We start from the raw sequence: 25,401 nt of genomic DNA, 5'->3' as shown, positions 1-25,401 counted from the left end.
CTTCACGTGAAACCAACAGATCTCTGGTCCCCAGGCTGTTTTTGTCTGAGATGCCTGGCATTGCCTCCTCTTTTATCCTCTATTTGTCCAGGGTTTGGGAGTGACGAGGGCAGAGTGAAGGCAGAGGACCCTTGTCTTGTTTCTCCGGGAGCTGCAGCTTTTCAGCCCTGGATGGGTGTAATACGATGGTTCTTTGGGAGGGCATTCTCCATCCTTTTTACGTTGGTTTTTATCTGGCCCTGGGTTTGCACAGCTGGGGCCGGAGCCGGGGCCAGAGCCGTGACTTCGGTTTGGGAAGAAGTTGGCGGAACATTCCCTTGCAGGGCCTGGGCAGACCCAGGGAGTCCCGCCTAAAATACAGTGGACAAAGGAGCTCTTGTCCACAGGCCTGGGGGTGGGAGGCAACTGGTCAGTGACACAGGCTTGGCCATTGTGTGTCCTGACCTCAGCCAACTTTTTTTTAGCTGAGAAAGGGGAAAAAGAGAGAGTGCAAAAAAAGAAGAAAGAAAGCAAGCCTCCAGACCCTTTGCATCTGGAAAGTCCAGAATGCGTTGTTGATTTCCTCACAAGAGCTGGAGCAGATTTGGAAGGAACTGTGCAATGTAGTGGGTTCTTTGTGAAAGAACAGCGGTGTGAAAAGCCACAGGAACATCCTCTGGGCTGCCCGGAGCCCTGACCCTGGGGTAGCTGCCCGCCTGGGCCTCATTTCTCGCAGAGGGGGCCCATGGTGAGGAAGCTGGCAGTCTGGAGACCTCACACAGGATCCTGAGTTAGCAGCCTCCAGAGAAGATGAGCTCGCCTCCGATGGTAAGACTCTATGCCGCTCACCTGCCGACATGTGGACAGCTGGCTCTTCTCTGCGTGTTTATGGGAGGAGTTTGTCATTGCAGAGAGGCAGTTCTGAGAACCCTCTGAGATACAGGCTCCCAAATGCTGAGCTTACAAAGTCTGGAGTGTCAGGGGCACCTTTCATGGGTCTGAAGCCAGAGTGATGGGAGAAAGGGAGGGTATGGGCTAATGTTTGAGAAAGCAGGGGAAGAGGGGGAAAAGACGGAAAAGGGAATGTTTGTGGGGGGAAAGGGAGTCTTGCCTGCATCTTGCTACTTGGGAAGGCAGTTTAGTTCAGTGTGATGGAGAAGCAGTGTGGTGACGTGGGTTTTTCTATGATGGGGATTAGAGTTCAGGTCTTGCCTCCATTGCCTAACTTCTCCCACATCCTGGCTTCTGCCCACCCCCCAACCCCCTACTCCATGACCCAGTTCCAGCTGGGACAGTGGGCAGTAAAGGTCCACTAAAGGACACAGGTCCCCAGAAGATAGTTGGGTGTCTGTCCAGTTAATCCAGTATCGACACTAGGGTTCCAGGTTGGGCTCGTTGCTTCTGTCCAGCTTGGAGGCGGCAGCAGTGACTGACCTAAAGATGATGGATGTTCCTCCAGTACTTTCTACCCCTGTGGCTGGGTCAGAACCAGAATCTCTGATTTTGGCATGGCTTCTGATAGGGTCCTGCACCTGTAAGGAGGAGGAGAGATGGTGCTTGTTGGCCTCTGACTGGTCATGTGACCTGCTTTCAAAAGTGCATCTGAGTTGCCCCAAGACCTTTGCAATGGAGAGCCTGGCTCTAGGGTGGGGCTCAGGACCCTGCATTTCTAACCAGCTCACAGAGGACTCCCCAGCTGCTGGCTGAGGGACCGCACTTGGAGAAGGACCGTTGTAAAGAACCCAGACACTGTCAGTCGAGGGCCAACAGTTACCGTCGCTCAGGACCTGGCTGCAGAGCGCTGGGTGGGTCTGGCCATGGCTGTGGGTGGCAGCAGGGAGGTTTACAGGGAAGAAGGGATTAGCAAGGAGATGAACACTGAGGGGCATTCAGGGAGCAGGGAGGAGCCCGGTAAAGCTCTTGGCAAGAGAACGAGGTGTGTGGGGCAGCAGCCATTGGCGGGTTACAGTGAGTGGTGAGCAGAGGCCACTGTCTGCCGGCAGGTTCAGAACAGTTTTTCCAGAGCCTGCCTTGGATTCAGGGCGAATTCTAACTTCGGATATCTAGAATCTCAGAACACCAGGTGGATGTCTGGTTTTAGGCAAAACAGAGAGCAACCATGTGTGGCTGTGGGAGTGGATGGGAAGGGGCGGACATGGGCCATCAGGACATAACTCGCTAGAATGTCCATGGTTAGAGGCAGAATCACTGAGCTCCCAGGCAGTGGGGCACAAGCGCAGGTGTCTGAGGTTAAGGCAGTGTTCCGGGCTGTCTCACACCTCTGAATCCCATGTCTACCCTTGAACATGACTTTTTTTCCTCCTACAAATGTGGCACATCCCTCAAAGAGTTGTACTAACATCTAGGATTGTTGAGCATCAGGCTGTATATTTCAAGCAGAAACTAACTCAACCCTGGAGACCATCTTGTCCAACTTCCGTATTCTTGAAATGAGGAAATTCCGTACCAGCAGAGATGAAGTATGTTGCTCAAGATCTCACAGCAAGACAGTGACCGCGCTGGGTCCGTATTCTATTCACGATGCCCCGAGAACGGTGGTAGACCCCAAACCTCGACAGCCATGTCCTTGGATGTCCCACTTGTCTAGTTTCATAGGCACCAGGAGCTGAGGCTCCAAAAATGGCAGCTGATTTGGGCTGGTTGGAATCACACCCCTTCTGACTCACAGTAACAGTTCCAGCCCCTCTTAGCCTTAATTTCCCTCTGGTGCTCATGGTTCTGAGCCCATTAGGAGTCTCCAGGAACAAGTTCACAAGTTGGAAGTCTTTGATTGGAATCATTGGGAGCACTCGTCGTTGGCACTGCAGAGTAACTGGAATTCGTCCCTGCGGGGAGAAGACTGGTCACCCCAGGTTCCTTGTGGTCCCTGTGGTCCTGAGAGCAGCATCCATGAAGCTGGATCATTTGGATCTCGGCCGCAGACAGAGCATCAGAGACCCTCACCTTTGTGCCCTGGTGAGCTCTACTCTGCCTCCCTTTCAAACGGTACCAGCTCTCCCGGAGGAAGCCTGCTTTTGCCCCCGGAGCAGCTGTGGGCAACAACTGTGATGCCTGTCTTTGAAGCTCCTTTTCTGGCAGGCAGGCTGCTTTCCATGAGGTTCCCAAGCCTCTGACTGCCCAGACTAGCGACTTTCAACTCCCTGACTTACTTCTGAGCTTCTAAAATCCATTTTGAACAGAACAGAATGCTTGGGAAACTTGATTATGGGGTTTTCTTCAGAGTCATAACAACTTATGAGAATGCCAGGAATGGCATAAAGCATTTTGGGGTTTTGCACCTTAATACTGAAGGAAGGCTGTATTTCTTTTTCTTCTTTATTTTTTCCCTTTCCAATACCAAGTATTGGCAAAATTCTCTTTTTCCCAGGCTTTTTACTTTGTGAAGGGAAATTGGACTTGGAATCACCTAGAAGGGCCTTCACCCTGCTAGGAGCTCCCTAGGGAGGGTGTTGCTTATGGATGAGCCGGGAATGTCGTGCAGAAGTACCTTCTAGAATGGGATAATTGATGTCATTATAAAGTAGTATAGAAAATCTGGGATGCTTTTTTTTTTTTTGTCTCCCCCCTGCCCAGATCTTCTTGGATGCATTTTGAGATCCTTTACAACTATGTTGTTTAGTCCCTAAGTCATGTCCAACTCTTTACAACCCCATGGATTGCAGCCACACTTCCCTCTCCTCCACTATCTCCCGAAGTTTGCTCAAAGTCATGTCCATTGAATTGATGATGCTATCCAACCATCTCATCTAAGGGAGGTGTTAAACTTTACCCCAGCTCCTTCCTCTGACACATAGAGACATTACAGCCATGAAGAGGCTGGAACAGTGACCTGTGGCAGAAAAAGAATTCAGTGTTCAACCTCCCTGTAGAGGTTTCAGGTATATTGCTCACAATTCAGTGATCCAGTTGCTGCTGTTCAGTCACTAAGTTGTGTCTGACTCTGCAACCTGGTGGACTGCAGCCCGCCAGGCTCCTCTGTCTGTGGGATTTCCCAGGCAAGAATATTGGAAGTGGGTTGCCATTTCCTTCTCCAGGGAATCTTCCCCACCCAGGGATCAAACTCACATCTCTTGTGGCTCCTGCTAGGCAGGAAGATTCTTTACCACTGAGTCCCCTGGGAAGTTTGGGCATAAATTTTTAAAGAAATTTTTTTTTAATGTGGATGATTTTTAAAGTCTTTATTGAATTTGTTACAATATTGCTTCTGTTTTGTGTTGTTGATTTTCCCCCCTCCACCACGAGGCATTTGGGATCTTAACCTTCCGATCCTGAATCAAACCCATACTCCCTGCATTGGAAGGTGAAGTTTTAACCACTGGACCACCATGGAAGTCCCAGGCATAAATTTAATGATTTCCAATTTCTGTTAATCACTTCAGTATTCTCTTTCCCACCAATACCCAGTCTGCAATGAATGAAGCAGTAGTTCTAGATCAAAGGAGTTTCAGATCTCTGCCTCTGGAGCCCAGAGGAGTTTGGGGGGAAATTGTGCATAAAAGGGGGGTGGAAGTTTCATGAACATTTATGTTCCTCATCAGGAGGTTTCTGCCATCTCTTTTGTTCATGTGGTGGAGGCTTTTGCAAGTTCACGCCAGCCATTTAAATGCCTTGAGATTTCCCTCATGGTAGTTTGGGGCTCTGTTATGAAAGATGCTCCCTGGGGTGTAGAACCCCAGTGTTTGAGGGCTCGCAACCCCTGGTTTCACAGATGAAGAGACAGAAGTCCAGCGAGGCAAAGGGGACCACGTGAATTACAGCTTGTTGCCTGGGAACACAGCCTCTCTAATCCTGGACCCCTGTGTTTTCTGCTGATGCTCCCAAAGTGGAGGTAGGATGTCAGAACAGCCCCTGCTATTTTTAATCTGCCAGGGGAGGGGTGGGAGGAAGGGAGCCGACATTCTCAACAGCCCATCAGGAAGCTGAGTTTGAATAAAATGTCTCTGTGAATCACAAGCTGGGGAGCAGAATCACTTGGGTTTTTCCTGCTCAGAAATTGGAACCGGCTGCCGGGAGCTCACCACCTTGCCCTTAAGAGCGCGGAAACATCAGGATGAGACACACCTGAGACACGGGACAGGCATTAGGGGTTTTCTCCGGGGTTCCCCAAGCCCCTCCAGACTCTGAGGTGGGGATACAGCTGTGGCTTCTGTCTTACTCCTGGAGTGGTCTCCATATTTCGGGAGCACCCACAGGAACCCCCATCCCCCTCCCCCCCACCACATGGCCCTCAGCATGGCCACGAGGACTCTGGTTTCTGAAATGCGTCTATAAGCATCAAGAGTGATTGTTATATTCAGTGGCACATTGATGCTGTTCAGTCAATGTGGAGATTCTCCCAGGAGACTCTGAGGAGTGAGCCCCTCTCAAATCCCAGCCATGCTGGATGGTGTCCCAGGAAAAATACCAGCCACTCAGAATTCCCCATCTTTTGCATTGTCTTCTCTAAAGCCCTGTTAATTGACTCTTCTGATTTATATCTGTATGGTTGGTACAACAATAATAAAATGTCTTTCCTCCAGGGTCGGTGAAGTGGGGCTCATGTAAGAATGTGTGCAGGGCTGGTACAGAAGCCACTTCCAACACTATCCATTCCTTCTTACTCTCTACTGCTTGGCCCCCGGACACTGCAAGGCCATGAAGTGGCCTCTGAACCTGGAGGGTTCATTCATCCAATTCATTCTCACAATTTGTGGTATTGCTTGCAAAGCTTTTCATCCATCCTTGCCCCTCTGGAGACCCCATGGTTTCCAGTTGAGCAAGTTTCCCTGTGAGAGTTGACTTCCTGTACCCAATGGGCTACATTGTAATTGTGTTCATCAAAATTCCTGGTTCACCAGATCACTCCCTTCCTTTTCAGGGTCGGAGAATACAGAGTTGATTGTTCTGTGTTGTCTCGTCTGCCTATTCAGTCCTAAGAAACATGCTCAGTGAATTGATGGGCCCCCAGGGAGGCACTGGGTGGAGGGTGGGGTGGGGTCTTGCTAATGGATATTCGGAGTTCCCGGGACCCTCACTGAGTCTTCAGGAGCCAGATACGTCTGCAATGCTCCAAGTAGTTCAGCCTCCGGGCCCAGACCTGGCGGCTTTGTGGGTGCCGGGAGAGAGCCCCCATGGCACTGATGTTCACTTCTCAGAGTGGGTACTAGTCTCACCCACAGTGTGAGGCTTCCTCTAGCAGCGTCGTGGATGGAGAACAGTGGCGGGTTCAGGGGGGTGGCGTTGGGGGAGGGATTATGGAAGGTAGCTGATGCAGACAAGGAGTTGGAGTGCATCTTTTAAGCATTTGATTGGTAAATATCCTGAGCCCGTATTGGTAGAGCAGTGTATTTTGAACGATTTCATTCATGAAAGACAAAGTGACATATTGAAAGACATGTGACATAGTGGCCACATAGAATGGCCTCAGCATCTTCTACATAATGATCCAGAGGTGGTCACAGAGGAGCTGAGGGCCGCTTTATTTATGCTCCTTTACTGGAGACACCCTCCTCCTCCTCCTCCCACTTAAGGGGCTGTAGGACTTTATCCTTTCGTTGCTGTGTAAATGTGTTGTTAGAGGGTGTCGGCTTGTTGTTGGGCTTTGAAATCCCATTTTGCCTGGGGCAGTACAGGACCTTTCTGTGTGTCTTCTTTGAGATGAGGAAAGTTCCCCCTACCCCAAAAATCTTTGTTTCTTCTCTGTTTTGGCTTTTGTCCTAGTTTCTTCTTCAGGAATACCTAGCACCTTGGCCTGCTCTTCTATCGATTCTGTTTTCATATTTTCCCATTTCCTGTTGCATTCCAGCGGGGGAAAAATTCTTCAGTTTGTGTTGTCCGTAACTGATTTTTTTTTTTCCTTTTTGCAATACTGATTTTATATTCTGTTGCAACCAGTGCGGCTGTTCCTTCTGTCACTATCTTTTAAGTTTCTGTACGGTTTTGAGCACATTCTGTCCCTTTCTTATATCACTTTTTTAAACAAATTTGCCTTTTCTTCATTAGTTTCTTCTCTCCTTAAGACTTTTGTAGCATAAATGCTGTACATTCCTGCCCTCTTTTGAGGTCACTCAATGGTTTCCTGGAATTTTTCTTCTGGAGATCAGATGAGCTCATGAGTAGAAATTTGTGCTGCTCCTGAGGCTTCCAGATGCTGTTCCTCAGTTTATTTCCTACACTTGAAAAAACACTGTATTATCTCATCTTCCCACCTCCGTGTACTTGACCAGTCTGTTCAGTCAGATCCATGAAGAGCTGGGATATGTTCATTGGTGTGTGTGTGTGTGCGCGCGTGCATGCATGCACGTGCTCAGTCGTGTCCCAATCTTTGTGACCCATGGACTATAGCCTGCCAGGCTCCTCTGGAGTGGGTTGGCATTCCCTTCTCTAGAGGATCTTCCCAACTCAGGATTCGAACCCAGATCTCTTGCATTTCCTCCGTTGGCAGGCGGATTCTTTACCACTGGCACATACATTGCTTGGACTGCTGTTCTCTGTCTACTTGTTTGGTGAGACAGCTTCTCAAACCTGTTTGAAGCCTGGTTTCTGTTACAGTTCCCAGTTTCCGTTCATTCATCCGTCCGTCCATCCATCCAATATTCTGAATACTGAGCTTAGAGTAAAGTTAAGAACAAGATGGACATGGCCTTGCCTTCCTGAATGTTTCTTTCTGGTGTGGCCTCTCTTCTGCTTCCACCTGCTTCCCCTCTGCCTCCTCCTTCTCCACCACCTCTTCTGCCTCTTCCTCCTCCTCCCCTTCACTCTGGCCAGGTCTCCAAATCTCTAACCCCGAGAAGACCCACTGGAAGACCATGAGCCTGCTGTCAACGTCCATCCTCTTCCCACCAGCCTATGAAAGTACTGTGAGGACTACACTTCCCAGAATGCCCTGTGCTGTTGTCATGGGTCCCTCTTTCCTCCCCAGTGAGTGTCTGTGAGTTGCCCTCCGTGGATAGAAAGGCTGCCAGAGCCAGAGAGAACAATACTTTCACCTCTGAGATAGAGGCAAGGCGCCCAGAATTCTCGTAGACACAGGCCTGCAGGCCGGCGGCAGCCGTGTGGGAGGCGGGGCCCCACTTCATGCCAAAGATGCTCTTTCCTTGGGTAGCCGTTCCCAGCTTCGTGTGGGGCTCTCTCCACCCTGAACACAGGTCAGCAGGAAGTGTGGGCTGGACTTGACTCTCCGGTCTCGGGCCTGACCAGGCCTTGGTCTCCTTGGTGGCTCCTTTGCAGCCCTGCCCATAATTGGTTGGCCCGTGTTGAGTGACAGTAGAGGCCGCTCCGGGCCGTGGGGTTCAGGACTGCGCTGGGCGCACCTGTAACAAAGTGGTTCCCCGGGACCTATGGCTCCCAGGCACCCCAGCCACATCTTGGCTGCCCCCAGGTGTCCCAGCTGGCCGTGTGGTTGAGAAAGGAGAACTTGCTGGAGAGTTCTTTGTGGAGAAGCCTTCAGGCGGTGCCAATCACAGCCCTGGGCTCATTAGTAGTCATTGCCATGGCAACGGGTCTGCCAGAAAGTGGCTCCTTAGGCTGACAACTTCAGCGCTGTTATATATAGATCTGGGTGTGGGGGGTGGGGTGTGGGGGCTCCTGGATATGCCTTTCTTTAGCTCTTCTATTGCTTCTGGGTTTGGGGTGTGAGAAGACGTGGAATGGGGGGACCTTAAACCCGTCCGATCCGACTGCGAAATTGAGTGTCTGACGACCACCCGTTACCACCAGCGAGGACCGTCTGCTCACATCTGTGGAAGGTAAGAGCCAGGTGCTCCCAGAAGTCTCCTGAAGGGCGAGGAGTCCCGGGTTGAACTTGAAGAGGCTATCGGGAGCTGAGTGTTGGGGTTTGTACTGCCTGGAGGCTGCAGAGGGAGACGGGTCTCTCTTAAAATAGCCTCTCTGAAGGACCTGGGCTAGGGGCTAGGAGACTTTTCTTTCATACATAGCCAGGAAGCCAAACACTGTCTTTTTATAAATTGCTAATTTTCTGTTCCCAGTTTTGATTTCAGAAGTGATCATTTTCTCTCCATCACTCCCTCTCAGGAAAGCTGCAGACCCTCTCTTCTGAGTTCATTGAGCATGAGACTTAAGGATAACGTGTTAAAAGGCAGCTTCCCAGGCTCAAGGTTGATTTGAAGTCAGGACCCTGGCATTTGTACTTTAACCCACGTCCCAGGTGATGGATGGGGTCTCCTAGGGACCACACTTTGAGAAACACAGCTGTAGGGGGGATTTGTCTTTAATCTCTGGGTGACTTTCCTTTGTTCACCTACTCTTCTCCCCCTCTCCCCCTCCCACCCCAAGGGGGAATCAGTAGCCATTACTAAGAGGAAAATTTTCTTCGGTTGTGTTGTTCTAAGTAAGGAGACAAGGAAGTCAGCCCACAGACGGGGAACGTGACTGCTTGCACGTGGGTGGTGATATTTCTGCATGTCTCCTGGGGAGGCATATGTTCATTTGGAGACAGTGAGACAGGCAGGAGGATCAGGCTGGGGTGCCATCCTCCTTGGGTGGGATCTGGGATGTCAGGTGGTCCAGGTGAAGATTCGGAGCTGATCACAGACAGCTGGGGAGAGACGGGCTGAGGGTAGCCAGGATTTGAGTAACTGGATGGAAATCTGTCTAACAAAGCTAGTATTTTAAAGTTTGGTTTCACCTGTTAATTAGCTGTGCAGCTTTGGGTGAGATATTAAACTCTCTGAGTCTCAGATTCCTCCTTTTAAAATGGTGGAAGGAAATGGCATCCCTGCAGCAGGCTTGCGGTGGCGATTAAAGATGAGTGTGTGAGCACCTGGGCCCGTCCTTGGTGCGTGGTAAACATTTTAAGCGGTGGAAGTCATTATCGGTGATTGCTAACGGGGTCCGAGCTCAGACGTTTCCTGAGGACCTTCCAGACTGGGCTTCTGAAGTCGTCTGGAACCTCTGCATGTTCCATAGGAAATAGGGTGAGGGAGTAGGTGGACACATGTCTCCATTTGAAGGGTGGGGGGCAGAAGGGCCAGAATTCGCTTTAGATTCTCAGAGGATGGGCTGTCATACACAGTTGAGCAGGTTCTATACTGAACAAGGGAACCCAGGTTGGGAGGAGGTGAGGTCAAGGGAGGCCAAACCCAGCCTTGCACTCAGGGGGCCAGCCCATCTGGAGAAGAGGCAATATTATCTGATTCCCACAGAGCTGTGCTGCGCATGAGGTTAAGAATTTCTGAGTTGGAGGACACTGGTTTCATCTCCCCTGATTCCCACTTCTGACCATCTTCGTTGTAGGTGTGGCCTCCAACCTCACCCTTCATCCCTGCTTCTAGTTCCTATTCCCATGGGAAAGAGCTGCTGAAATGGAAGGGGAGAAGCCACAGGACTAGGGAAGGGAAGGGAAGGATTTAAGTTGTAAGAAAACTAATTAGAAGTATGGGTTTGGCAGAGACCTTAATTACTGGGTAGTTCCTTATGCTGAATCCTCTTGATTGCTCTGGGGCAGCTCTCCCAGGAGGCCTGGCCCTCTGCAACCACAAGAAGTAAGATAATGGTGGTTTGGGCCTCTTAGATGAGGGTCTGCAGGTGGCAAGGCCAACTCTGTGTGTGTGTGTGTGTGTGTGTGTGTGTGTTAAAATACACCTGTTCTATGTGCGTGCGTGCTAAGTTGATTCAGTCATGTCTGACTCTTTGCAAGCCTATGGACTGTAGCCCACCAGGCTCCTCTATCCATGGAATTCTCCAGGTACGAATACTGAGGTGGGTTGCCTGGCCTGCCTCCAGGGGATCTTCCCAACCGAGGGATCAAACCTGTGTCTCTTGCATTGGCAGGCGGGTTCTTTACCATTAGTGCCACCTGGATAAAGCACAGGGGGCTCAGCTGGGTGCTCTGTGATGACCTAGAGGGGTGGGCTTGGGACGGAGGGAGGTTCTAGAGGGAGGAGATGTATGTTTACGTACAGCTGATTCACTTCAGAGTACAGGAGAAACTAACACAACACTGTAATGCAAGTATACTCCAATTAAAAGAAAAAAGATACACCTAACATAAAATTTATCATCAGTGACACATACACATTCTCAGTTTTGTGCAACCATCACCACTGTCTATTCCAGAACATTCTCATCATGCCCAAAAAGGAGTCCCTGTACCTGTTTTCCCCTCCCCGCAACCCCTGGCAACCAGTCATCTGCTTCCTATCTCTAAGGATTTTCTTCTTCTGGATGTTTCATGTAAATAGGATTGTAAGTATGTGGCCTTTTGTGGCTAGCTTATTTCACATGGCATCATTTCAAGGTTCGTCTGTGTTGTCATGTATATCAATACTTTATTCCTTTGGATGACTGACTATTCCTTTTTATGGATACATGTGGGCTTCCCTAGTGGCTCATATGGTAAAGAATATGCCTGCAGTGCAGGAGGCCCAGCTTCAATCCCTGGGTCAGTAAGATCCCCTGGAGAAGGGAATATTCTTGCCTGGAGAATCCCATGAACGGAGGAGTATTTGTTGGTCCATTCATCAGCTGACAGACACTCGGGTTGTTTCTACCAGTTGTCGATTGTAGATGCTGCTGCTGTGAACATGTGTACAAGTCTGTGTTTGAGCGCTGTTTTCAGTTCTCTTGATACACCCAGTTGTCCGCACATCTTTGATTCCTGACTTACTTTAAGCCAGCCAACAGGAGGGACTTCTCTCTGGAAGAAGGGAGAAGACAACCAGGGGACTGTGCCTGCCTTGAGGGTGGGAGGTGGAAGCAGAACACAGCCAGATGGCGTGCAGAGCGGGGCCCCATGGCCATGTTGGAGGGGAGGTGGAGACCATCCTTGCCATGTTGGCCCAGATGCCCCCCACCTCTTTCAGCACCCCTACCTTCTGGGCTCCGCATCTGGAAGGCCTCCCCCAGGTACCTTCCGGAGGGCCCTGCATATTCTGGATGGGGGCAACCTCAGAGCAGTCATGGCCCCTCCTTGGTCATTAGTGTCTTCAGATGGAAACTTGGGCTTCTTCTGACCCTACAGTTAGGCGAGTTCACTGGTCCTTCTAAAGAGAACAGTACCACACAGCTGTGGAGACAGGACAGGCATTGTTGATGCTGTTCCACAGGTGGGACACAGAGGCATGGAAGGTTCAGTTCACTCACCCCACCAGCCCAGCGCAGGAGAGGTCGTCTCACCAGAGTGTGAGAGTCAGCATCTTAACCGCCAGCCTCCCCTGCAGATCTGTGTTTGCCTTTTAAGTTGAGCAGTCCTAGAAATAGAAACCTCAGGGAAATGACTGTGATTGGTGACATTCCATGTGCAGTGACAGTGGGGCAGAGGCCAAGTACTTGCCCCTGAACTTCACATCGTAGGAGGCAGAGGCTCTGTGAAGCTTGGTCTTGCTCAGCATCGAATGGCTCCCCTTTCCTCTGGGAACCCCCATTTATTGAACACAGCTGGTGACAGGTACTGTCCTTGGTGGCTAGTGTGTTATTAATTTCCATGGCGTCTTCCACAACCGGGCTAATATCGTCACCCTCCATTTCACAGATGTGGCAACAGGCAGCTAGTTGAGTCATTTCCCCAGGTCACGTGGCTGCTAAGAGGCTGAGTCAGGATGGTGAGCCAGAGACCAGAGGACTGGTTTTCACTGTGCTTCTGGGTCCGTCTCTCCTCTGCAATGTATTTCTGATGACATCCATCTCTGATACCTCTTAAAAATCTCTCATTGTTTACCAGGTTATTTAGACAAGCTTCAATCTGGCCTTTCCTTCATGGATTCTGTAAGTTACCTGGGGTCAAGCAGAAGCAGCCTGGTTCTAGAAGGTTTCTCTCTTGGGACTTCCCTTGTGGTCCGGTTTTCAAGACTCTGTGCTTTCAATGCAGCAGATGTGGGTTCAATCCTTGGTCAGGGAACTAAGATCCTGCATGCTGCATGGTGTGGTCCCCCCACAAAAGAATGCTTCTCTCCTCAGCCAACCCTCTGACCTTCCTCCTCTTGTTTTACTCCCACCTCCACTCAGCCAAAATGTCCATCTCCTGCAGGTGGGATATTTTATACACAAAACACAATACTCATCATAGGGTTTGCATGTGTTTTGACCTCTTTCCAAAAACATGCACAGCTGTGTGCTTGGGCTCAGTGGACGTTTTCTGCTGAGGAGGAGGCCTCCTGGCCGCTGTCCAGCCCTGGGTAGTTCTTCTAGAAGCCAGTCTTCCGCACAGAGTCAGAAGTGCTGTGAGTTAACAGGTGTGGGAGTCGGAAGCCATTAGGGCATAGGGGAAGGCTTTTAATTAAGCTGTGAACATTTGTAATGAAACATACACCACCGCTCCCCGGAGGGACACAGGGAGGCTATGTTTACCCCAAGTCCCAGGAGCAGCTACGATTGATCCCATCCCGCTGAGGGTGTGCAGGGCACCGCAAGAAGCAGAAGCATGAGGCTTTGCAGCTTCAGAGAAGCTGAGAGCAGTCTGGGAAATGAGTGTCTCTACTGCTCAATTTTAATCTCTTATTTTCCCAAACAGTGGTCATCAGTGACCAGAACCTGCCTCTTTTGGGTATGGCCAGAGGATTCTGAGGGCAATTAAAAGCTGATGAGTTTTAATATTTCTGATCAGGGTCCAGCTTTGCTGAAAAATTCACCGCACCTCTCCTTGTGTGGCTGGAATTCTGATTTAGGTCAACTCACTTTCTTCACAAGGAATAGCAATTGTCTGAGAGGCTAACTTGAGCCTGCTTTTCTTATTTTTCAATGTTCTTTATTTAGGTCACAATTTTTTTGTTGTGTGTATTAACAAAAATTTAGATGTGAGAGATAAGCAAAAATGAAAGAAAAAAAAAAGTTCCTCATAATCCCATCACTACAAATCACCTCTGTTTAGCCTTTGTGTCTTTATCTTGTTTTTCTGTTATGTACTTTTTCTCTGACCTTATTTATTTATTTTAAAGAAAAGTACTGTCATGCTTAGTTAGAAGAATTAAACCACACATCAGTGCATACTATGGAAAGGAAGAAGCCTGTTTCAACTCAGCTTCCCAGTTCTCTTTGCCATTTAGACATTTGACTAGAAAAAAACCAGCTAGATCTTCAGTGATTCTATGCTTTATTGTGGAAGGTTTTAACATCTCTGTCTGCCAAAACATGTGTTAGTGACTTCTGGTTGGGTCCCACAGCAGTCCCTGGGCCTTGTCTGCTGCTGTATTTGGTGGTCCCGGAGAGTTTCAGATTCCAGTGACCCCCCACCCGCTCAGGCAGGTACAGCATCCCTGTGAGTGGTTTCCTAGGGGCCCAGGAGAGAAACCCCAGCCATGTTCATTGAGCAGCGTCTCCACCCCACATCCTCTGGGGGGAGCTGTCCCTTCTGTGGTGGTTCTGAAAATCTAAGGGCTCCTCACCCCTCATGCTCAGGCAACCCCTATAATCACACCTGTAGCCTGTTACCTCTCCCAGGGAGGCCTGTAGGCCACCACACCACCCCCCACCCCAACCAGCGTCGAGCCATTCTAGGGAGACTTCATCTGCCTCTCACTTCCCAGTTGAGAGACAGTTGCAAAATGCCACATGTGTGTGACCTTCTCTTTCCTCCTCCACAGAAGCCTGGAATGGTCCCCCCTCCGCCGGGAGAGGAAAGCCAGACTGTTGTCCTTCCACCAGGCTGGCAAAGCTACTTGTCCCCTCAGGGCCGGCGCTACTATGTCAACACGGCCACCAATGGTGAGTCCTCCTCCGGGCAACTTCCTACAGCAGCCCCCAGGGTCCTGTCCATCTGGAGGGGCACCTCTCTCCTCCTCCCTGGCTGCCAGGATGTCTTTCCTTCCCCCAGGACTGGGTGGCAGGAGGTCGAACCAGGGTGGGAAAAGCTTTCCTTCAAGGTTGGGGGTCATCTTTGGAACTGGGCATCATTGTGGAACCCAACCTCATGGTCTGGGACTGTATTTTCCAAACTGGGATCTTGTAAGGATCTGTGATCCACAGCTGGTTTAAATCAAATTAAACAGGTTAAGCCACTGCATGATTTCTGAGAGCTTGGAATGTGCTGATTGATACCCAAACGGGTTACAAGAATGGGGTTTTCCTGTGATTTCATCACAACATGGCTCTCTTCCCTGAAGTATCTCACTGGCTGGTGTTTCTTAGGATGTTCTTTGGGAAAGGCTGGGGCTACTTACGGGTTTATTCTAACCTGTAAGAGAGATTCACGTGCATTTCTGAGTTGAGTCAAGATCACATCTCTTTGTCCCAATAATTGTGGGCATCCTGAGCCTTCAGAATGACTCCAGGATCCCAGCTCATTGCTGTAGAGTGACCTGCAAGCAGGGTCATAGAAGGAGAAGCGGTAGGAGCTGTATAACAAGGTGGGCAGAGTGATGTATAGATTGTCATCTTGGACCAGGCAGAGCAAAGCCAGCCATCAGCTCTGTCTCTCAACCCCAGGGCAGTTGCTCCAAGAAAACAGAGAGGATGGAAACCCAGAAAATTAGATTTGGTGGGAATCTGTGCCAAGGCAGAATGTGAAATCTTCCCTGAATCCACCTGTTGACACCTCACTTCCTCATCTATGCCCGCCTGACTACGGCTACCTCCTCCCACCTGACGGGACCATGGATATGGTTTATGTTTATAAACCCGCAGTTGGGACCTGGTGAGAGAAGAGCCAGCTGCTGTTTCGAGGGAGCAACAGAGAAAACAGCTGAAAACTGCCACTTGGCCTGGTTGGTTTGTTTATATCCCCTGGCAACCTGGCCATCTGCTCAAGGGGGTGTTCTAGTTGAAGATTTAACCGGGGTTTCTAGAAAAAGGGAAGTGGAACTCCTTCTGACCATTCTAATCAGAAAGAGTCTTCCTCAAAATAAACATATGAGCCGCTTTGTACTGTTATCAGATTATCAGACTCTGAAGTTTCGGAGGAGAGTGTGTTTATGTGCAGTTCCCCATCTGTAAAATATAGAAATTGAACCATATGACCTTGAGATCATCAAGAATTTGGCTCCATCCTTGTCCTGAATTAGCTCCTGTTGCAAAGGGGCAGAGGGGTAAAAGTAGCTTTCTAAAAACTCAACTCATTTTTAAAAAACAACTGTGTAACAAACAATCCACTGCTGATATATGCTCTCCTTCATTCAGCTAGCCCTCTCTTTATTAGGGGGATAGTTAGGTCCCATTTTACCAGGCAGGGCAGACAGCTTTTTTCTGAAGCCCAGATGTCATGCCACTGGGTCCTGGAAAATAGTGATCGCAAGAGATTCTAGACCAGGGGTCAAACGCTTTTTCTCTGATAGTCCAGGTGGTAGATATTTTAGGCTCTGAGGCCCATGGGGTCAATGTCACAGCTGCTTAACTCTACCATTGTCATGTGAAAGCAGCCATAGATGATGGTAAACCCATGGGGGCAGCTGTGTTCTGATAAAACTTTACTTAGACCGTGAAATGTGAATTTTCAATAGCTTGTATGTCATGAAGTAGGCTTCTTTTTTTAGCCATTTAAAAATATAAAAACTGATCTTAGCTAAGGAGTTCCCAAGCTGTATGATGACATAACGTATATTGGCCCACAGGCCATACTGGCTGGTGACACCTCTCTGGCCTGTCATTCCCAGTATGACCTGCCCTGCTCACCCCTCCCCACTCTTTCCCAAATGCTCGCAGTAATCCAATAATTATATTTATTATGTACATATTACATGTCAAAATGTGTTAAATTAGCCATAAATAATTTTATTAAACCTACTCAACAATTCCGGAAAACAGGGGCTCTCAAGGGACACTTTTGTTCCCCAGAGAGCAAGTCTGGAAAGAATTTTGATTGTTCCAACTGGGGAATGTCCTGGCATCCAGTGAGTAGAGGCCAGGGATGCTGAAAAACCTCCTGCAATGTATATGCCAGTTTTATTCATTCATTGTTTAATTCATTCTTCATTTGTGTGGTTGATTGAATTGTTCATGCAACAAGCATATATTGGGCCTCACATATGTTCCAAACAGAGTGTTGGATGCTGGGATATAAGAATAAAAAACAGCCTTGACACTCAAAATGCTAATCTTCTTATAGTAGTAACAGATTTTATTTAATTTATTTTTATTTTTTGGCTGTGCAACTTGCAGGATCTTAATTCCCTGACCGGGGGCTTGAACCTGGGCCCTGGCATTGAAAGCCCCAAGTTCCCTGGACTGCCAGGGAATTCCCAGAAGCAGATTTTAAATGAATTGATATTTGATTACAATTGTGAGCAGGGTTGTGAAGGAGAGGAGTCCATGGTGTTTTGAGAGCATGTCCCAAAGAGACCCTGGGAAGTCAGGGGAAGCTTTCTGGAGGAGGAGGTACCCTTCAGCTGAGATGGGAAACATGATGACAACATTAGCCATGTTTGGAGGGATCGTACAGACCCTCAGGGTCATGTTAAAAGTTGTGCTCTTTAGTTTTAAGGGACTGGGAAGACCAGATGTCTTTCTAATTCTCTCTGGGACCTCAGCCCTGTTTTGTCTGACTGCTGGACTGCTTGGTAAAGTTTTGAATCTGACCTCCTTTTCTGCAGGAAGTTACTGAAAGCAGCTTCTCGGTCTTCTCATACCTACGTTTATCTGACCCCCTGACTCCTGGAGGCATTTGTGTCTCCTCATGGCCAAACCAGCTGCCCCCACCTTTCTGCCCCAACTCTTGGATCTCTGCCGGCATGTGACTCAGGCCAGAGCCAGGCACCACTGCCAGGGAAGCAGAGCCCCTGTGCTCAGCTGCCACGAGCCATTTCCCTCTTCTTCCTGTCTTCCTTTGCTCCAAGCTCTCCTAGTCCCTGTAATCCCTAATCACTTCTTTCCCAGGGGGTACTGGGGTACAATAGACATGCTGTCCCTGTTTTTACACTACATACAAATGTAAGGAGTTTAAAGACCAATTTACATTTGTATTGCCTTGCTCTGGCTAATCTGCTTATTTTCAAATCCATTTAGAATTTTTCTGCCTGGGAATTGTCACAGGCCAGGCTGCTGTGCTATGCTGGGCTATGGGATACAAAATCAGAGCAGAGGCCGTCTTTGCCTTCAAAGATGGAAGGTCTGATGAAGGCAGAGAAACCCGGAAACCAGTAAGTGTTGTGGATGTTAGCATGGAAATCTGTGGGCTCATTGAAGGGGGCCACCAGCTTTATCTGGGCATCAGACCAGTCTTTGAAAGGACAAGGGTTCTTGACTTAGGTGTCCTAGCTGTGGTGTCAGCCGGGGGAAGGCTGATGTGTTAGAGCAGAGAGAGAGGGACTTGAGAGTCTGATTCACTAAAGACCTCCTCTGGGTGAGGAGGAGTTGGGACTTGGCCCCGTGGGCATGGCGAGCGATGGAAGGATTCAGAGCGCTGGCTTGACATCTCGGAATGTTGTGGAAGGCTTGCTTGTGCTGTAGAGTGAGGAGTCAGAGGATGGCAAGCAGAGACCTGGCAGACTCGATGAGAAGTAACGAGGTCAGCTCCACGGCAGCAGCTGTGGCTGGAGAAGAGGAGGTGGGATATGTCAGGCGGGATGTGGCAGATCCAGGAAGGTAGAACTCACAGGTTCCTTTTCTGCCTTATGTGCTGGAGCCACGTGGTGAGAACAGGGGAGTCAAGGGAGGAATGGCCTTGGAAGAAAGAAGACGAAGCCCTGTTGAGCGTGCCGTTCCTGGGGAACATTCAGGGAGAGATGGCCAGCGCATGTTGGATGGATGAGTCATGACTCGGGTCATCTGGGCTAAAGATGCGACTCTGGGGATTCTTGTGGGTGCACAGCATTGCGGGCAGAGAGCAGGATGGATTTCACCCCTAATTGCCCCTTGGCCTGACCTTTTTTTTCTGGGACTAACCTGCACAAGCATGGGTGAAGCGCAGAATTTGCATTTCATCAGCAAAGAACTAAAATCAGGAGTTCCCTCCGAGGGCAAGCCTCCAGGAGAAAGAGAGCCCTGAAGAACCATGCTTAAGGGAGGGACAGAGTGGGCTTGGAAAGAATTGTTAGAGATGGGAGGCATCCTTGAAAAGGCAATGTCATGAAAGACAAAGGAGAAAAGATTGTCAAGACAGACTGAAATGCAGATCAGATTTATGGTGGAGGGATATTTTAAATCCCTAGAGAAAGCACAAACTATTTAATAAATGGTGTTGGGCCAGATGGCTAACTTTTGATGGGTAAGTTAATGCTCTTGTTTTCATATAAACAAACTCAGCTTAAACTTGGGTTTCCCTGGTGGCTCATTTGGTAAAGAATCTGCCTGCAATGCAGGAAACCCAGGTTGATACCTGGGTTGGAAAGATCTAGAGGAAGGCATGGCAGCTCATTCCAGTGTTCTTACCCGGGAAGTCCCATGGACAGAGGAGCCTGGCAGGCTGCAGGTCATGGGGTTGCAAGAGTCGGACACAACTTAGTGACTAAACCACCACCAAACTCAGCAAAACCATCAGAGCATGAGACTTAGGGAAGCCCCCATCTCCCCTCATCTTCTCACAGTTTATAGCTCCCAGGAGCATTTCATCAAGCTGGGTGGTCCTGTGCTCAGGCCCAGGAACCCTGGGGGTTCTGGTATCAGGAAGCTGTTCGTGCTATGCTGTTGTGGAAAGTGCTCCATTCCACCCAGAGTTGACTTAGTTGCCAAAAATGAGGGTTGTGTTTAATTTCTGGATTTTGACTTGTTAATAACTGGCCTGTTCAAGAATCTAAACTAGTGTGAAGGGAGACCTCTTATTTGTATAACATTTCAAGAAACATAGCACAAAGTTGTTTTGTTCCATGTATAATTGGAAGGCCAGATATGTGTGTTTAATCACTTCACAGTGATACAGTCATAAGTATTCAGGTCTTCTTTTTGCAGAAATGCTGACTTTTTAGATATTATGTGGGCTATATTTTACCATTTGGATTTTGAAGGGGTATTTCCAGGCAGTAATGAACCAAGGGCTTCCCCAGTGGCTCCACAGTAAAGAATCTGACTGCAGTGCAGGAGACGCAGGTTCAGTCCCTGAGTTGGGAAGATCCCTTGGAGGAAGGCATGATAACCCACTCTAGTCTTCTTGCCAGGAAAATCCCATGGACAGAGGAACCTGGTGGGCTATGGTCCAAGGGGTCGCAAAGAGCTGGACACAGCTGAAGTGACTTAGCCCCCATGCACACAATGAAGGCCAAGATTAGTTTTACTTAGTGTATGTCGGTATTTTACTTCTTCCTTCTGTATAGTCTAAATCTGACAGTTAAATTCTTCTATTGTCTTTCATTTCTAAAGAAAGAGGATCTTTTGGGCGGGAGGCGCCTTAGCCCAGTTTCTCTAGAAAGCAGAGCCTGAGGCAAGGATTAAGTGTTAGCACCTTATTTAGGAGGTATTAGCCCAAAGGTAAGGATGCTGTGAGAAGGGGAAGGGAGGCACAAGAAGATGCCCTCTGATGCTGGCTTCCCTTGTAGCTCAGGTGGTTAAGAATCTGTGTGCAATGCAGGAGACCTGGGTTCGATCCCTAGGTTGGGAAGATCCCCTGGAGAAAGGAATAGCTACCCACTCCAGAATTCTTGCCTGGAGAACCCCATGGACAGACCATGGGATCGCACAGAGTCAGACACAACTGAGCAGCTAAGCTAACACTTTTCACTTCCCAGGCCAAAGTGGTGAGGATGGGTGAGAAGGGGAAGAGAGGCAAAAGAAGATGCCCCATGTGATGCTGACTAGCCTTCACATTGAACTGACAGTGAACTGGTCGCTCAGCAGGTGTGTTCATGTCTCTGGAAGGTTTGCGGAGGGGAGCCCTGCCTTTGAGTAGTCCACGGGAGAGCAAGTGGTTTTATCTCTTCACCTTCTTCTTAGCTCCTGTTCCCCATGGGCCATCCTTCTCCACTTGGGAGAGCTGTTTCCACCCGTTCCCCCAACTTTGGGGTTGTATCATCTGTCCCCCAACAGCCTCTCAGAAAGCTTCATTCCACCCCCATGGAGTGGTGCTTCTGCTCAACCCAAGGCGGACGGTCAGTGGAGCATGGGTGAGGTTCTAACCACAATAAGAGGAGACAGTTAATGGAAATGTGAGGAAGAGCCCCATGTCAGTCCCAACCTGAAGGCTCCTGCAGCATTACCCATCTCTGCACTGTCAGACCTGGATGACTTGTTTAGTCTTTCTGTGACCAATGACTTTTTCTCCACAGTCATCCTAGGGGAATCCTTCCAAATCACTGGACACAGTGGTTGGTAACCTATAGCCCTTGTACAGCTGGTACAGGGCTTATACAGGCAATCCACAGGGCTTGTACAGCTTGCAGCTTTTTTTGTTAGTTTTACTGGAACACAGCTGTGCTCTCTTATTGTCTTATTGCCTAAGGCTGTTTGTTATTACCTGAAGATGACTGAGTTGAGTATGGTCCATACAGCTCACAAAACCAAAAATATTTCCTCTCCGGCCTTTAAAAGAAAACGTTTGAGATTCCGCAGCCTAACCAATAGAGCCAATCCATTTTACACGTGAGGAAGGGGGTCCCCCATGGGGTAAAGGGACTTGGTCATAGTTACCTGGCCAACCTATGCCTACATCTTCTGTCTTGTAGTCTTTTCCTTTTGGCCTCAATATCCAAGAGAATGAACATGGGCAGTGGTGACTTAATTTGCAAAAAGGACAACTGAGTTCATGGATTAGTAGAAAAGCAATCCGAAATAACTTTTGTTTTTAACAGAAATGCCACTGTCTTTTGAGAGTGTCAACTGAAACCCAGGAGAGCTGGGAGTTGTTTTTAAGCTCTGTTGACAAAGAATTCTTATGTATAAACGTTTTATTATGTTTGCAAGCCCAGCTTGGAGGATTGAACCAGGATTTGAGCTTTTGGATTCATTTGCCAAATAGTCGGCACTTTTCTTGATTTCTGGTTTTAATTTTTCTTTAAATGAGTAGATTCCCACTTAACTTTATTACACCAGGAGCTAATGTGGGTTTCCGGATCAGTTTTCCAGTAGAACACTTTTTAAACGCATTCTTTGAGCTTTTCTTTGTTACAAATAATTGGGTACTTTTCTAACTCCCCGAAGAGAGCAACTCTGATAATTCTCAGTTAATAAAAGTTGCCGTAAGAAACTTCTGCACCCGAAAACATTAGTCTGTTTTCATCTATCCATCTGTGTTGAACAAATGTGAGATTAAAAAGATGCTTTTATTTGGCACATTCAGTTGATTGAATTAGTTGATTGACTAATTTTTCTTTAACAGACCCTCTGTTAATGGAAGGGTTGTTGTTATTGTTCAGTCTCTCAGTCGTGTCTGACTCTGACCCCATGGGCTGCAGCATGCCTGGCTTCCCTGTCCTCCACTGTCTCCTGGAGTTTGCTCAAGTTCATGTCCATTGAGTTGGTGATGCTATCTAACCATCTCATTCTCTGCCTCCCTCTTCTCCTGCCTTCAGTCTTTCCCAGTGTTGGGGTCTTTTCAGCTCTTCACATCAGGTGGCCAAAGTATTGGAGCTTCAGCATCAGTCCTTCCAGTATATGTTCAGACTTGATTTCCTTTAGGATTGACCGGTTTGATAAAGGCTATGGATCAAGACTGTAAATCTTACTATTAATCTCTCTCTGTGGGGCTTGTGTTTTTTCCTTTCCAAGAATTCGTTTCAATTTGTAATGTTAATGTAACACTTTATTATACAACACATCTTATTTCTCAGCAGTTTTTAATACCGGTAATCTCTTAGAATTTTGGCAGATGCCAAGTGGGTTAGATAGTCATTCACACTTGCCAGTAAGTTGAAGTCCCATAAAAATCAAAAGACAAAGGAGACAGGAAGACGAAATGTTACTTTGAAGATGTTGACTTATTGGCTGTTAGGTGGAACCACCAGTTAGCAGCAAATGGTTCAGGTAGGAAATAAAAAAGAATGTGTGGTACATGACCCAGCAATTCCACACCTAGATTCCTATCCAAGAGAGCTGAAAACATGTCCACACAAAAACTTATACATGAAGGTTTGTAGCAGCATTATTCATAATGGCCAGAAACAACCCAAATAATATCCCAAAAAAAAAAAAAAAATCTGGTCTTATCCTTGCACTGGTAAGTTATTCAGCTGTAAAAAGGGATGCAGTACCAATGGATATGTGCCCTATGCATGGGTAAACCTTGAAAGTATCATGCTAGGTGAAAGAAACCAGACATGAAAAGCCGTGTCTTGTATGATTCCTTTTATATAAAATGCTTAGAACAGGCAAATCTATGGACCCAGGAAATAGATGTGTGGCTTCTAGGGTCTAGGGGGGAAGAGGTGACTTCTCATGGGTGTCCTTTTGAGGTGATGAAAATGTTCTAAAATTAGGTAGTCATGGTATTTGAACATCTCTGTGAATACACTAAAAGCCCTGTGTGGTACGCTTTTAGAGAGTGAGTTTCATGGTCTATGAGCTGTATCACAATAAAAATAGGTGTATTGGGGAGGGGACGAGTTGGTAACTTTCCTGGTATCCTTCCAAAACAAGTCCTCAGATGCCTCAGTTGGACATTCCCTCTGCCTGATTCCCAGACTTTGGCGGACACAGAATCACAGAGGGAATTTGTCTAGAAATATCAATATACCAGTCCTGCTGCCGACCTGCTGACTTGGAATCTGTCATTTGGAAAAAGTGAAAATTTCGAGTTTATATTTTTTAAGTGTTTTCTCGTAGTCACCACCTTTTTTTGACTTGTAAGGTGACAACCAGATTGATGACAGCGTGGCCTGTGGATCAGATACTCTAGGGAGTCAATGTATTTATTTATGTACTTGTGTTTTTTTTAAAATAAATTTATTTATTTTTGGCTGTGCTGGGTCTTTGTTGCCGTGCGAGCTTTTCTCTATTGCAACGAGCAGGAGGATGACTCTTTAGTTGCACACGTGGGCTTCTCATTCTCCTTCTTTCTCTTGTGTTGGAGCACAGAGTTCTAGGCACAAGGGCTTCTGTGGTTGCAGTGTGTGGACTCAGTAGTTGCGGCACATGGGCCTAGCCACTCCATGGCATGTGAGATCTCCCCGGACCAGGGATCAAACCCATGTCCTCTGCATCGGCAGGTGAATTATTATCCACTGGGCCACCAGGGAAGTCCTGCAGAGTCGGTTTAAATCCAATTTTCTCTTTCGGAAATGCATTGAGAAAATACAGCTTTGTTCAAACAAGTAAACATGTGTTGTAGTCCCAAGGTTGAAGATTATATAAGTATAAACTATTTTAATTAAAGTAGAATCTCATAGAATAGCTACTTGAAGACAACTCAGTTTTATAGTGACAGGGTACCAAATGAGTATAAAACTACCGGGAAAGGCCCTTCACCTGGCTGATGTCTCTAGCAAACTTGAGGCTATTTCTAGCCTTTACACTTATCCTCAGAACAGGATGTAGTGGCAGGTCTTATAATTTCAAAGCTTTTGAGTCAATAGCTCAGAAATAATATTTTTTTTGAATCTCTGTGTTTTTGTCATTTAAAAAAAGCAACAAGACCCGTGGGCTCTAGTTTCAACTTTGTTTCTAGCTGCAACTAAGTCAAAGTATCTGGGGCTTCTATTTTCATTTTCCCATTCTGTGTAGCTCTCTGACATTGAGACAGAATGAACACCATCCTTGCCTTCAAGGAAGTGCAGATCTATGATGACTCCATTTCTAGGGCAGTGGTGTCATAGTACCTCTGGGTGTGGTGGCGGGTGGCAAGACAAGGTCAGAACCTCACCTCCATCCAGGTGAGCTGTTCTGCAGAGATTCAGCTAGACTCGATGTCTCACAGTGGGTTGTCTTGAGGCCAGAGGCTGTCCACAGAAGCATTTCATTCTGTATGCACCACCCTTAAAGATGTTGAATGAACTGCCAGCATTGAACAATTGGGAGGTTTTTCATAAGCACCCAGATACTTGTCTCCTTTTGAAAAATCATGAGAATTTTGAACCCACCTTCCTGCGTGAACACAACTGGGTCGATCTGAGCAGGTCGCCATCACTCCTGATTTTTCTTAGACTCGAGAGTCTGCTTCCTTCAAGCATCTTATGTGTCCAGTGCTTGTGTAGGCTTGAGCTTTGACCTAGCCTCATGGATTTGGACATAGCCTCATGGATTTACAATGAGTATTCAGAGAACTATTAGACATAAAGTCAGGAAGCCACAAATACAGTTGGAAATCAGAGATTATGAAAGGGGACCAGGCAAGAGATTAAAGAATCTGGAGAGAAAAGACTGACTGTTCCGCTTCTACAAGGAACTGTCAGACTCTTCCCACACTCTGTCTTATACCTGGAGCTTTTGTGCGCACCTGACACGTTAGGGCAGGAAGCATTGCCTTCGGGGTCTTCCGTAAGGCCCATGTGTGTATGTTGGGGGGGTAAGGTGGGAGCATGTGGCCGCAGCAGGAAGTTGGGGTACACAGAAAGGGGCAGTCTGGACACAGATAGCCATCAATGCTCTTTAAAGGTTTAGGTCCCTTGGAGTCAGTGGGATTGTTGGCAAAAATGGAAATTATCCATAGCTTATATCTGATGAGCAAGTGGGCCAGGA

General features: G+C 47.9%; 1 protein-coding gene across 10 annotated transcripts in view; it reads left to right on the top strand.

Moving 5' to 3' along the window:
• The window catches only part of GAS7 (growth arrest specific 7), a 204,920-nt gene that overhangs the window by 111,274 nt on the left and 68,245 nt on the right, over positions 1-25,401 (top strand). For 7 of the 10 annotated variants that reach the window (XM_055407078.2, XM_055407095.2, XM_055407146.2 and 4 more), the window contains exon 2: positions 14,517-14,637. In XM_055407078.2, the coding sequence (XP_055263053.1) occupies positions 14,517-14,637 (121 nt within the window). Of the gene's footprint in view, positions 1-527; positions 808-2,252; positions 2,956-8,597; positions 8,727-14,516; positions 14,638-25,401 lie in introns of those variants that run through there. The other 3 variants (XM_055407085.2, XM_088828901.1, XM_088828902.1) reach the window with 3 other exon arrangements.

The sequence above is a fragment of the Moschus berezovskii genome, chromosome 20 (genome assembly GCF_049115385.1).
Source record: "Moschus berezovskii isolate FMDL1 chromosome 20, NW_MosBer_1.0, whole genome shotgun sequence".
Lineage (NCBI taxonomy): Eukaryota > Metazoa > Chordata > Mammalia > Artiodactyla > Moschidae > Moschus > Moschus berezovskii.
The sequence above is the reverse complement of the archived record's forward strand: the minus strand, read 5'-3'. Positions and strand labels throughout refer to the sequence as shown.